The sequence below is a fragment of the Zonotrichia albicollis genome, chromosome 2 (genome assembly GCF_047830755.1).
Source record: "Zonotrichia albicollis isolate bZonAlb1 chromosome 2, bZonAlb1.hap1, whole genome shotgun sequence".
NCBI lineage: Eukaryota > Metazoa > Chordata > Aves > Passeriformes > Passerellidae > Zonotrichia > Zonotrichia albicollis.
The window spans coordinates 11,170,260-11,183,066 of record NC_133820.1 but is presented as its reverse complement, the minus strand read 5'-3'; the positions used below and the strand labels follow the sequence as shown (position 1 = coordinate 11,183,066).

At 36.6% G+C, this 12,807-nt stretch overlaps 1 protein-coding gene across 3 annotated transcripts in view; it reads right to left on the bottom strand.

The window, feature by feature from the left end:
* Positions 1 to 12,807, bottom strand: part of USP25 (ubiquitin specific peptidase 25) — an 88,135-nt gene that overhangs the window by 27,989 nt on the left and 47,339 nt on the right. For all 3 annotated transcript variants that reach the window (XM_074532921.1, XM_074532930.1, XM_074532932.1), the window contains 6 exons: positions 10,515 to 10,601; positions 5,841 to 5,978; positions 4,912 to 4,988; positions 4,063 to 4,136; positions 2,450 to 2,598; positions 86 to 213 (listed from right to left, as the gene is read on the bottom strand). In XM_074532921.1, coding sequence (XP_074389022.1) covers positions 86 to 213; positions 2,450 to 2,598; positions 4,063 to 4,136; positions 4,912 to 4,988; positions 5,841 to 5,978; positions 10,515 to 10,601 — 653 coding nt within the window. The remainder of the gene's footprint in view (positions 1 to 85; positions 214 to 2,449; positions 2,599 to 4,062; positions 4,137 to 4,911; positions 4,989 to 5,840; positions 5,979 to 10,514; positions 10,602 to 12,807) is intronic.

The following is a 12,807-nucleotide window of genomic DNA, read 5'->3' as shown; positions in this document are numbered from 1 at the left end:
GCATAAGACACATCATGAACTTTACAAACTTACAAGATTTACTTTATATCCACACTAGAATTTTGTTGATAATATTATACCATACCTGTCTAGATACAAAATTGGAGGAAATTCTAATTTGTTGTGTATCTTCTCTGGTCTCCCCAAAGCCTGATTAAACTCAAATCTTGACAGCTCAAATGTTAAGACAGGAGGAAGCTCTGTGAACCAGTGCTGGATGAAGAAACAGAAATCCCCAAAATTAATGCCTTCCAATAGCAGAAATTCAGTAATAATGACACAATACCTGCAGACTGACACAACTATGACAGAAACTGGTGTTAGAGTGGGTCAGCATAAGTTTTCCAATGCTACCACCCTCTCCCTTCAATGTAAACACAGACTATTAGTTGCCCATGCCCATAAAAGCTTTGCTATCTGTGTTCCAGCAGAGGAGGCAGAAATACTTATTCCACTCACATTTATTTTGCTCATACAGAAGTCAGCTCATGCTTGAGCCTACCTGCCTTGTCAACTCCTCAATGATACTGAAAGGGCTGTTTACACTGTTAGCAAGTGCTCTTCCTGCTATAGTTCTCTCAGACTCAGCTTCCTGATCCTTTCATTCACCTAGCAACATTCAAAGCTTCTAATGATCCCCTCTGAAACAGGATCAGTGAGTGTTTGACATTTCCTGCATACTAACAGCTTAAAGTTTCTACTCATGTCTCTAATCATCTTACAATCTTCTGCTATCATCATCATCTTACCCCATTTGTCTTTGACTACTCAGCAGAGGTCTATCCCTAGTCCTCATTTCTTTTTTTACATATGTTGTTTCTCAATTACAATACAAATCCAGCTCCAGTTCCAGCACTGAAGATCATTTTTTTCCTGTCCATTCTCACACATAACAACCACAGTCTACCCATTTAAATAAGTTTGGGGTGTCTAACCACCACCTGAAGTTTCTCTGATTGCTGCAGACACCATTGACATATCTGTCATCAGTGCCATAGCCCAGATGTGGCATTTGACTCAGGGCTCACTTCAAGTTCTCCTATCCAGCCAAATGTCTTGAATAGTCTTTTCATATAATAACTGGCAAACAGCCTTTTCTTCCAGTGCTCATGGCTAAAATTCTCTTGAAGCAGGATTTAAGTTCCTCAGGACAGAGAATGTCTCCTTTTTCCATTCCTACATTAGCTCACTAGCTGACACCCTGCTCTGTAACTGAGGCTTTTAGGTATCATGATAACAATACTAATATTAATACTTATACTAATAGCAGTCAAGCTAAATACCCTATTACAGTCAATGGTAGGAAAAAGGAAAAAGAACCCAGAATGTTACTTTGAGGATCTTTCAACACATTTGAGTACCACATTATTATTCTCTTTAAGCTTTGATATCAATCAATTCAGAAAAAAGTTACTTGAAGTCTTTGTTCAGTTGAGACAGACCATGTTAAAGATACAAGAAATTCAGAGTTATTTAGTACTTCCAAACCTTCCAGTGCACTGTGACATCTTTCAGGCATTTAAACACAGCTACTAAAAGAAGCAATAACACTATAGATTATTTCAGGGGCACATAACCAATTTACTTGGCCCCAGTCATAATAAAGCAATGCTTTTTCTAGAGTAGGACTTGACACATTACTTTTCTTGTTTTCCCACCACTGTAAATCTGTCATGTGTCTATTTCACTTCTATTTCCACATTCTAAGAAGCAAAGCTGACAATTTCACAGAACTCAAAGCTTAACAGTATAGATCTGTAATTCACTATCCTGCTGTTTCCCAATATTACAAGTTAAAAAAGCCTCAAAACCAAAACAAACCCACAACACCCAAGTCTGACATTTCTAGTCAAGCATTTATAACAGAACTGGTATTTTATGTGTGAATACACACAGGTTATTACTGCAAGACAACCTTTAGTTCATAAGATGAACAGTTATGCTCCTGTAGTAGATACAAACAAGGCTTCACCTTGCATGGAGAAACTAAATTTGGGATTGCACCAAGAAATTTATGTGATTTTGTTTGCATCAAATTACATTTCAGGAAATATGCTCATCGTAGAAGAGATGCCATAAAACATTTGTTGTAAAACACAAATTGGTACCAGAACTTCAGACTGGAGGATGATTTCAGTGTGTGTCACTAGGCTTCACATTAAAGGAAGCAAAATTGCACTACTGCAGAAGATTGACATCAAGGAAGAAATTACACCTGAACTTTTTACCTAAGTAGGAAAAAACCTCCAAGATTTCACATTTTTAAAATAACTGTGATGAAACATGAACAACTGTGTAAAGAGAAAGCAGCTGAGCCTTTACAGGCAATGGGGATTCCCATCTATACAGCAGGTGCCATGAACCATAAAAACCAGACATGAAACCCAAAGAAAAATAAAAGGCACTACAATACCATCCCAAGAGAAGTCCACAGGAGCACTTAACTCACCTCCTGACCAGACTTTGCAGAGTTTTCTGAATGGAGAGATTCAATTTCCCCTTCAATCATTGCAGCTTCTAGGCACTCATGCAGATCTTTAAAGCCATTAACCTGTAGTGGATACTGGCCAAACATTTCTGTGTTTTCAAATTTTTTACCTTCACATGAAAAATTAAGCAGTTAATGTTTTAGAACAAAAAAACTACCTCAAAAAAACCTCTATCCATCCTAGGTCAATTGATCTCGTCTACTAAACAATACCCACATTTTCTTATTGAATTTAATTATAAGCCAAAAGACAATTTATTCAAAAATGTTGCTCAAGCAATATTAAAAATTACTGTATTTTCCTCTTCAGCCCACTTTTATATTTTTTTAGCATCTTTTGGTAATAAGCAAAACTGAAAATTACTTGGCACCACAGACATATGGCAAGTTTTACACATATAAATCAAAGTCCTCCCCTGCAAATAGGAGCTTCATAATACAAATGTATATTGTATCAGCAAAGCCAGGGGAATTGCTGGTATGAAAGAGCCCTTTGTATAAGTACACTTTGCAAAAATAAGCCACAAAAGAGAACATTCATTTCTGTCCTGAAAACAAGATTATATTTTGGTAACATTGTATTAAGATGTAAGTGCAAAAATGAGGACAAATATGGGGGACAAGTGATTTCAACCTAGAAATTCAATTTATTTCAACCTAAAGTCAGTAACAAGCCTTGCATCCCCTAGTTTCTTTTCATTTGTTTGACTTTTACATATCTCCTCTGTTAAAATGAGAATGTAAGGAATGAAAGCAGATAAATATAAAGAAGCAAGAATGCTACCAGCAAGAAATCTGCAGAATGGTTTCAAAATCTGACAACTCATTAGAAATACGTTCAAGGTCACAGAATAACCTGGAAGCCACTTAAAAGACTACACCTGCTTAATTCAAATGCAAAAGTCATTCATTTGGATGGGAGGCAGAATCACCAACTTTAAAATTACTCAAAAATACTTCCAGGGCCTTTTGAAAATAGAGAACAGTACAATTCTGCAGATCTACTAATCACATACAAATAAGGTAAAGGGAAGCTTGTTGTACAGTGTCTCCCTCCTTAGCACTCTCACCACACCACCCTTGAGCAGGTTTCCACTGACTTGTTTCCCAACAAACTGTACTTGTAGGAGGGTGAGTTTTCCATATGAGAAATTGTGCAGAAGGAAATGCTGTAACTCAAGGTTTAAATTGCATTAAATGAATCAGAGGGAACATGACAGAACAGCTCAGTGAAATACAGTATCTTGCCTTCTGTTAAGTGGTAACAGTGCCCCAATAATTTTTTCTAAGCATTTTCCCTCAGCATCTCACCCCAAGTTCTGCTGCGCTGAGAACATACACTCAGCTCCTGAAGGTTATGAAAACAGTTTTTGTGGATCCCTGCAGCTCACTGCATTTCTCCTCAGTCTCATACCTCACCAACCATTTGTCACAGACAAATTTATATATGTGTGTTCTCCATATCTGCTTCTGCAGAAGCAGCTAAAATCCTAAAAATGCATCAGTCACCCGTGTGCTTGGACAAGCACAGATCAGACATGACCAGAGAAGTGCAAGTAAATTCTGATGCATACCTTCAAGTACACCTACTGCTAGAAATCTTCCATAAAACAACTCCACCATTGGGTTCTTTGGTTTCTCTCCATCCCTGAAAGAACAAGAGCTGTGTTAGTGCAAAAAAAAAACCAAGTCAAAGCTACAACCCTTGATTTATAAAACTATTAATTCTTCTCAAGTTCAGAGTTCAGAATGAATGAATTCAGAAGTTTTTAAACTTCTGAATTCATTATAGAAATTATGCCTATTTTACTGTTAATTTATTTTTGTACTTCCCTCTAATGACAATAACAATGATTCAGATATTCGCAGAGAAAAATATATTCTGAAAATTAGTTTTCAGAAGCGTTTCATTTTAAGACAATCTATGCAAACCAGATTAAGTAACAATATAGCTTAAACTGTACAAAACACTTGTAAAAACTGTTTCTTGAAACATTATAGAAAAAATCATGTGTTCAAAAGAGTTTCCAGATGCTCACTAATACAAACAATGTGTATTTTCTTCTAAGACGAGAAAGAGGAGCGAGGTTTTGAAGTACTTTAACTACAGGATCAAAAAGCAAAATGGTATTAAAATAAAAAAAGCCTAATTGACTATCTACAAAACACCTCTCTATTTTACTCTTTATATACTCTGGACTTCATGGAGCTAGATTTCTAACATGAAATAAGAGGGTGAAAAAAGACAACTTGTGGAAAAAACCCAAAAGTATTGATATGCATGGAAAAAATCACACTTGAACTAGAACAAGCTACCGAGTCAAAATTCTTTCAGCCATACAGAGAATTGCATTTTTGGTGATTGGGTTTGCTTTTCTCTCATCTAAAATGTTCAACATGCAGAGCTAGAAAAAAAATCTTACCTCTCTTCTTCAGCTTTAATTTGGAAGGCATCTTCTAGCCAATCTAATAATTTGTGTGTAAATTCACTAACATCTTGCTGTTAAAAAACAAAGTGATCAGTACACATTGGCAACAGAACACAACAAAGTGTCACCTTACAAGACCAGTTTAGCAGAATTCCCTTCCCCTTCCACCAGTGCTCCAGAATCACACAATGTCTAAGACTATGCCATGATTGTTTTTTTTATGAGTGGCTCTGGTGTTCCTCAGCAGTGACACTGTCCTGTGATCCTTGTTACTTGGGCTCAGCTTTCACACCACGCTAGTCCAAAGGCATCTCTTGAATCCCATTGTTCAAACCCTTTGGTATCTAGCAAGTGGTGACTAATATTACTTTCATCAAGCAACAAATTCAGTGTGCTATTGTAATTAAACAACTCAGCCACATAACCTCATGTTATGAAACAAAGCATCTGAAGAAATAAAAATTCTCCAAAAAAAGCAGAATATGCACATTAAAATTTGGGTAATAATCCTGAATATTTAGATCCTCCAAACCAGTATCTAAACAAGCATATAATGGCATTGTACATTAACAGTACAGCCCTGGGTGTACTGTTAGATCAGAATAATATTTCTCCTTTGAAAACCCCCAGACTTGGAAGCTAAACCAAATCCTAAAAGCAAGAATGTTGAACTATTAGTCCATTTCTAAAATAATAGCAAGAAAGTGTATTGAATAAAATAGTCCCGTTGTCTCGATTTTTTTTTTCACCTTTCTAATAAATAGAACCAGAAACCACATAAGTTCAAAGACTGTGATAATTAGAAGTTGCTTTTCTGTGGACATTTTGAAATTCTGTTGCCTATGTTTATGTTAAGTATTTCCTATTACAATATGACTATGTAAACTCATGCATAAAATTGATTGAAAATACATGAAATTTACCTGTTGGGAATCATTTGACTTAAAAGCATCTTTAAGGATTTCAACTGCTCTTGATGGATCAACATATTTTCTCTTTGAACCAACTAGAAGTGCAAACAGGTACCTCAATTCCCGCATGAAAGGCAGATTCCTATGTTCCTGTATGTGAAGAATAAAAATATTTAACAAAGTGGTAACAGAAAGCTACTGAACAGAAATGTTACCCAATAACCTGAGTCATAATAATATATAGGGTTACTTGTACTAAGGTAATGTTGCATGCCTTTTACTTGTCAATATTACAAAATAATGCAGTTTTCTGGGAAGAAAATCCCATTTCAGAAACTAAAGGTTCCCTGAAATAATATCTAGATGATACTCTTTGTCTTGAAGAGAGCCTGCATTGACAACTGCACAAGCAGAGCTGCATTTAGGACAGAAACGTTTCTCTCAAGACTTAAAAAGCTTGAAGTAACACCCTGCAACAATAAGCATTATTTTACTGAAATTAGTATTCCTCTGTACCTCTAGAAGAATTTCTTGTGAGCCTACACACTACTCAGCACCTTTAAGCTTATTTTTTTCCTGAAGACTAAACCTCTAAGGTCTAAATTAACCTTTATTATTTCTCTTGACACAAGTAAAATAGCCTGCTCTCCTTGCTACCCAACTTTGAAGTACAGTTCATGTGACTATGGCATTCTTTTGCTGGTTTTCAGAAGAAAAGAAATACTTTCTGCCTGCATGATGAAAAACAAATGAACTGAAACACAAATACCATAGATTAAATCACAGGTTACCAAAGCTGCAGAGATTGGATATCTGCTCCTGAGTAGATAGCTGGCAAATACTTGTGAAATTAAACCCCAAGTAATATCTACTTGTATTTAGAACAAAGTATCATTCAAAGGCACCACAGATGTCTGATACTGGTCAGACTGGAATTACTTGATGACAAACTATTTCACATGCTCATCAGACAGCAGACTTGTTTAGTCACTCCTGTGTCAATCCAGGAGGCATAAAGCTTTTTTTATGTAAAATATGGTTTACATCAGATTGCAAAAGTGCACAGTGAATTCCATGTGTTCCACATAACACCTAGGAAATTCTTCCAGCCATGTAAATCTGAATTTAATCTGCTCTTCTAGTCCACCTTGCAAAATACCTGCCAGTTATAAACACTGCTCTAAACACTGCTCACAGAAAAGGTTGCACTTCAAGTGCCAATCTAATTCAGCATCAAATCATCCTAATTTAAGAACAAAATCAATCTCCCATTTAGATACTTAAAGCCTAATATAACAACAAAACAAGGAAACAAACTGCAAAAGTTCTATTTTTCTTGCTGTTTTCTTAAAGTGTTCTATTAAAACAAATGGAATTTCAATTTTTAAATACATTTTATAAAGATGATTCAATATCAGTGAAAGTTCATATGCATAAAATAAATTATTAACCACAGAATACTATTTTTATTCAATCTGAAGTAGATAGGCATTATTATAAAGTACATAGTACATTACTGCATTACCCAAATTTACACTACAACTTTGGCTGAGTTTTAGCCAAAGTTAGCTTGAACAGCTGCCTACCAATGTAAGTAAGATTACTCAGGACAAATATCTACAAGGGCTACTAAAGTTCTCTAAAACTAGGGAAGTCCTTGCTGCTTTTGAAAAAGCTCAATTTAATGCAATAGACATGACCCTTGACCAGAACTAACCCTAAAATCTTCAAAATAAGTTGGGCCAATCCCTAAGATAAGGTACTGAGTTCCACAAAAGGACTTGCACATCAAAACAAAGAACTGATAAAGTGAACACAGCACAGCATACAGCTCCCATCTCTAAAGCATCCTGTACATGCACCAACACAAAAAAAAGATTAAAATAAGTTTTTAACTAAGCACTGCATGAAAATTTCATAATCTAAAACATTCTCGATTTTATCACCTAGAATAACTTATTATTATAAATGCCTTTTAAAGTTGTCTACATATTTAATACATAGCAAACATCCACTATGGCCAATCAGTTTGCCAGGAGAGTGAGATAAAGATAATATTACAATAATATCAGACCAGGTGGAATGATGTGCTGACCTGGAGTGCAGTAACCCCTTTCCTCTGATAATAAAATGTTTCCTGAAGATATGACTGAGGCCAAATATTTAGCTGGTCTCAGTGTGTACAGGAAAAATATCTGTTCATGTGACAGCAAAAGCCAAGAGAATTGAGACAGCAAAGAAGCTGCAGTAAATACAGAGAACTGCATTTATTCTATAGAAGGAAGCCAAGGAAGACAAATTATTTTCAAATTTAAAAGAGCAAGATCAAATTCAAGATTTTAAGTGTATGCCCACATCCAGATAATCAAAGCCCAGTTAGCTGAGACAAACAGGGTGGGGCTGTTGTTTGTTTGGGGGTTTTTTGAAGTAAAATTTTCTACCAATGACTTCTGGATTAAAAAGCTTACATGCCAAATTATTCATAGCATGAGGACTCAATATATTGATGGGAAAAAAATAAACATTCTGCTCTGTAACACTCCCTGAAGTACAACCACATGGTTTAATTCTAAATCAAGAGATTGTCATGACCCCAGCATTAACCTGCAATTCCCACCAACTGGAAGAACAACAGGATGTAAACCCAAGTATTCATAATTTGGGATTCTTAAAACATATCCTTTATTAGCAAGGAAATTTGATCCTGGAGAATGTCAGTCACATATGGCAGTTAATACTGAAATAAAAATAAAAACAAAATCAAAACTGAGGCAAAAGAGTTTTAAAACAAGTAAGCAGTCAGAAGTAAATTCCAGGGCTTTAATTTTTTTTCTACTGTCAACTGATAACTTCTATTACAACTCTGAATCAATTTGCCCCTAATTTGCTTCACTTACAAAAAAAGAAAGGCACCATACTTGGGGGCATGCATGCTTATGTCTTCTATCCATCTAAATTCCAACTAGTGCAGTAATCCCTCATCTTAAATTCTCCTCAATCCTTTTTCAGTTGTAGATAACACAAATGAGTACACACAGTAATAATGTTACTTCCTTCTGGAATGTAAGTTAACAAAGGAAAGGACACAAACTACTGCTAGAGATTCTTTCTAGCAAGGTTTCTGCCTAAATGCATGCACTTGTCTGGTGTCACACCATTTCTCACCAACTTATTGCCTGTCATGGTCAGAATTTCTAAAATAAAAGCACTTTGGAACAGCTAAAGGCATTTGGCTGCAAGTGTCAATGCTTGGGCAAGATGTTTATGAAGCCAATAGCTTGTTATCAGCTATTTCATACCACTTTGTAGATGCCAATGGCTTTTTCCATGTTGAAAAATCAACATAGAATTTCTGAGTACTGAAGAATATTACTAAAACAAATTACATGATGAAAAATTAAATACTGAGCAGAAAGTCAATCTAAAAATAAAAATGAAAAAAAATTTAGTAGAACTATTTGTAAAGCATGATTTATCTTTCTTATTAAAATACACTGCCCCATCCCTACCTTGTACATTGGGAACACTACCCATGTTTTCTTTTCACACCATCTCATGACCTAATGTAAACATGCTTTCCAACCAAAAAAGTGACCTCTTGCACTTTGAATGTGGTGAGGAAAGAAGGGGGTAGGGCAGGAGAGAAATTATCCAGGCCTGACTGTACATTCAACTTCCCTTTTATGGAACGTACTCAGAGGTTTAGAAAATGGACACTGTCTTCGCTTTGTTTTCTTTTGCTTCTCTAATTACAGCTCTTACTTTTGATAGTGAACATTCCAGAGAATCCTGAAGGGACAAACAACTAAGAACAGGCTGACAACACACTTGCTTCTTTAAATCTGACAGAAAGGGGCAACAGGCAGTACTCTAATTTACTGTGAGGGTGGTGAGGTCCTGGCACAGGTAGTCCAGAAGAGCTGTGGATGCCCCATCCCTGGGAATGTTCAAGGCCAGCTTAGATGGAGTTCTGAGCAACCTAAACTAGTGGAAGGTGCACCTGTCCATGCCACAGGGGCTGAAAGTAGTTAATCCTGAAGGATCTTTCCAACCTAAATCATTCTAATTTCAAATATGCAAAAATTCATTGCTCTATAAGTCCCTGCTAAAAATCAGGCGAAAAAGCATCTTTATGAAGCCACTTCCTTTTCCATTTCTTCCTTCCCATTTCATAGCATAGAAACCACAGGGCCCCCACTGCATCTGTCCTCAAAGCAGGCCCATGAAGGAAGAAAAACTGATCTGTCTTGTCTCCCATTCCATGACCATTCCCCCTTGCCAGTCTGAAGCCACAAGAAACCCGAGCCAAGACCTTCCCTTCCTCAATCCCATATGAGTACCAGGATAAGCATGAGAAAATTTATACTTCTAATCACCTCCTGAAAAAGCCAGAAGAGACAAGCTAATGAATGAAAGCTCAATGTCAGATCATGAGTGGGAGGGAACTGGAATAAAGTACATTTGCTAAGGCAAGCTACACTCACATGAGAAATGCTCTGCACCCTGCCCCATACTGTGCTGCCAGGCTGATGCCATTTATGTAAGATCCACAACAGGAAGCTTAGAGAGCTGTTAACTGGCACCTCTAAAACCCACGCTAATATGAGCTAAAGAACAGTGCAAAATTCAAGTACAAGACAGAAATGTCCTCATCAGCCATGAGAGGAAATCAGCTTCTTGTTTTACCTTTTGGTTTCGGGGTAAATCTTGAGCATTTGCAGGAGGATTGAAATTCAAAACTAGTCTTCGAAACTCCAGTAGGTTAAATAATGACTGAAAAGAAAAAAATTAAGAAAATCTTTAAGCACTTCTACAAACAATACAAAGCTCTTCCAAAAAAGCCTTAGCAAAATAAATGAAGTGTCAAACATATGCAGTGTTAAGTTTTGTTTCAGAAGGCAGAGTATTGCTAAACATATTTTCACCAGAAGACAATTACTTTAGCCAAGAAAGCAGCGTAATAAAAAAATAACTCTGCACTTAATCACATAAAAGAAACAATAATTTTACATAATAGGCAAATTACATTTTACAACAAGAATTTTATTAATTGTGTAACTGTCAGTTTTCAAAATGACAAGAAACACTGTTTAGCCATCTAAAATTTATCTTGTACATCCTCCATCATCTACTCCTCAGTGCACAGAGACTACATCTCTCCATGTGCAACCCAATTCCACTTGCATTAGCTGAACATTTGGCATTCTGTCCTCTCTTCCCATTCCTACAAGATCTGAAGGATGCACATTAGAGTAAGGAAATGGAGTTATACAGCTTTGCAGGTATGGGACTGAACACATTCCCATTTTATGGATACAAGAATAGACAGGTGTCAGTGTGTCTAGGACATGAAAACAAGTGTCTGCAGGCACATCCACAAAGAACTCAACAGAGCCTGGAGCCAAGAGAGTACAAGAACAAGATGACTCTGGGCTGCAAACAGTAAAAGTCCAATGCATTGAACTGGAGGCCTCAGAACTTGTGGAACTTCAGCACTGCTTTTCTGTACAGACAAAAAGCATCTTAAATAAAGATCACTAGATTACAGAAGAGCATTCTGATGAAGACAGAGCAGGAGGAAAGGTCTGAAGTACCTTAAACATGCTCATCAGAGAAGCACAGGAAAGATCTGCTTTCCTATTTGTATTTTATTTGGTTTACAATCTATAATTAACTCTCCTCCCACTCCATCACATATCTTAGCTATTTGTTTTGGAAAGGCAGAGTTTGCTTACCCCAGCAATAGACTTTGATCCCAGAACTCATCCTACCCATGTAAAGACTTAAGTCACAGATCACATCAGTTTAATAGGTTTTCAACACCACAGTGCCAAATAAGTGAAACACAAATTGTGAAGAGGCTCTGCACTTATTCCAGTAATTTAGAACATATTGGTAGGAAAATAAACTGGTTGCAAAATACTGCCATGTTCCTGATTCTCCTTGTGAAAGAGCCCATACAGAGTCTAACCTTTTCCCACATCCCAGAATATACAGCATCCCCAACAAAACAAAGAGGCTTCCATTGTCACATTTCTGTTTAGATTTAAAAAGTATCCAAAACATCAGCCAAAAAAAGATCTCTCTGACTTTGCTGAATCAAGGCAGACAACTGAGGCAAACTTTCTTCCTATTTTGCTGTTCAAAATACACGTTCCCCTTTTATCCATCCTTGCAGAGAAGGGAGGTTAAAACAGAGTCCTTTGTTTACTTACTCAAAGCATAGAAAATGTTAATATTTAATTCAAGTGTCAGTCTAGAAGCTGATACTAATTGAAGTTATGTCTCATGATGTAACAGCATTCCACTGGTGGGCTCTTCAGCAAGCAAAACATAGCAATGTTTTATGTACAAAAGAAACCAGCTGCTGAAATATAATGTCCAAAGGCTGAATTCTCTCCATAACTAATCCAAGTGCCATCAAAATGCCAAGCAGCTGAGCAGGCCAATTTCATAATACAAACACACAAATTATGTACAGAAAACTGTACTCAAGTTTAGCATTTTTGCCAGGCATTCAATCCAACAAGTTTTTCACTAAAATTCAGTTTCTTTAATTCAGAAGTCTACTGAACATAATTCCATGCTTTCTGACTGACCTGAACAAACCTATCTGTGAAATCTCCTGAGAGTAATTAGGAGGATTGTCCAATTTGCTCTTTTCTTCTTCCACCTTGTACTATTTAAAATTTCTTATGCAAGATGTTTAGTTGTTAAACTTTTTGCCAGAAAAGCTTACTCTGTGCATGGCTGTTGTGAGATTCAGCAGAACCCTCACAGTTTATATGCTGCCAACACCACTAATGCACACAGGACAGTGTCATGCTGTAGCTCTCCTCCAATGAGCTAAATCAACTTAGGAAACTTCTACCTTCATTTAAAAAAGATCATTTCCCAGTGTAAGTGCAAACAAGTGCCTGAAACCAACTGTTTTAGCGCCTGATGTTATCTCAGTGAGGAACCTGCAGCTCTTCCTGAG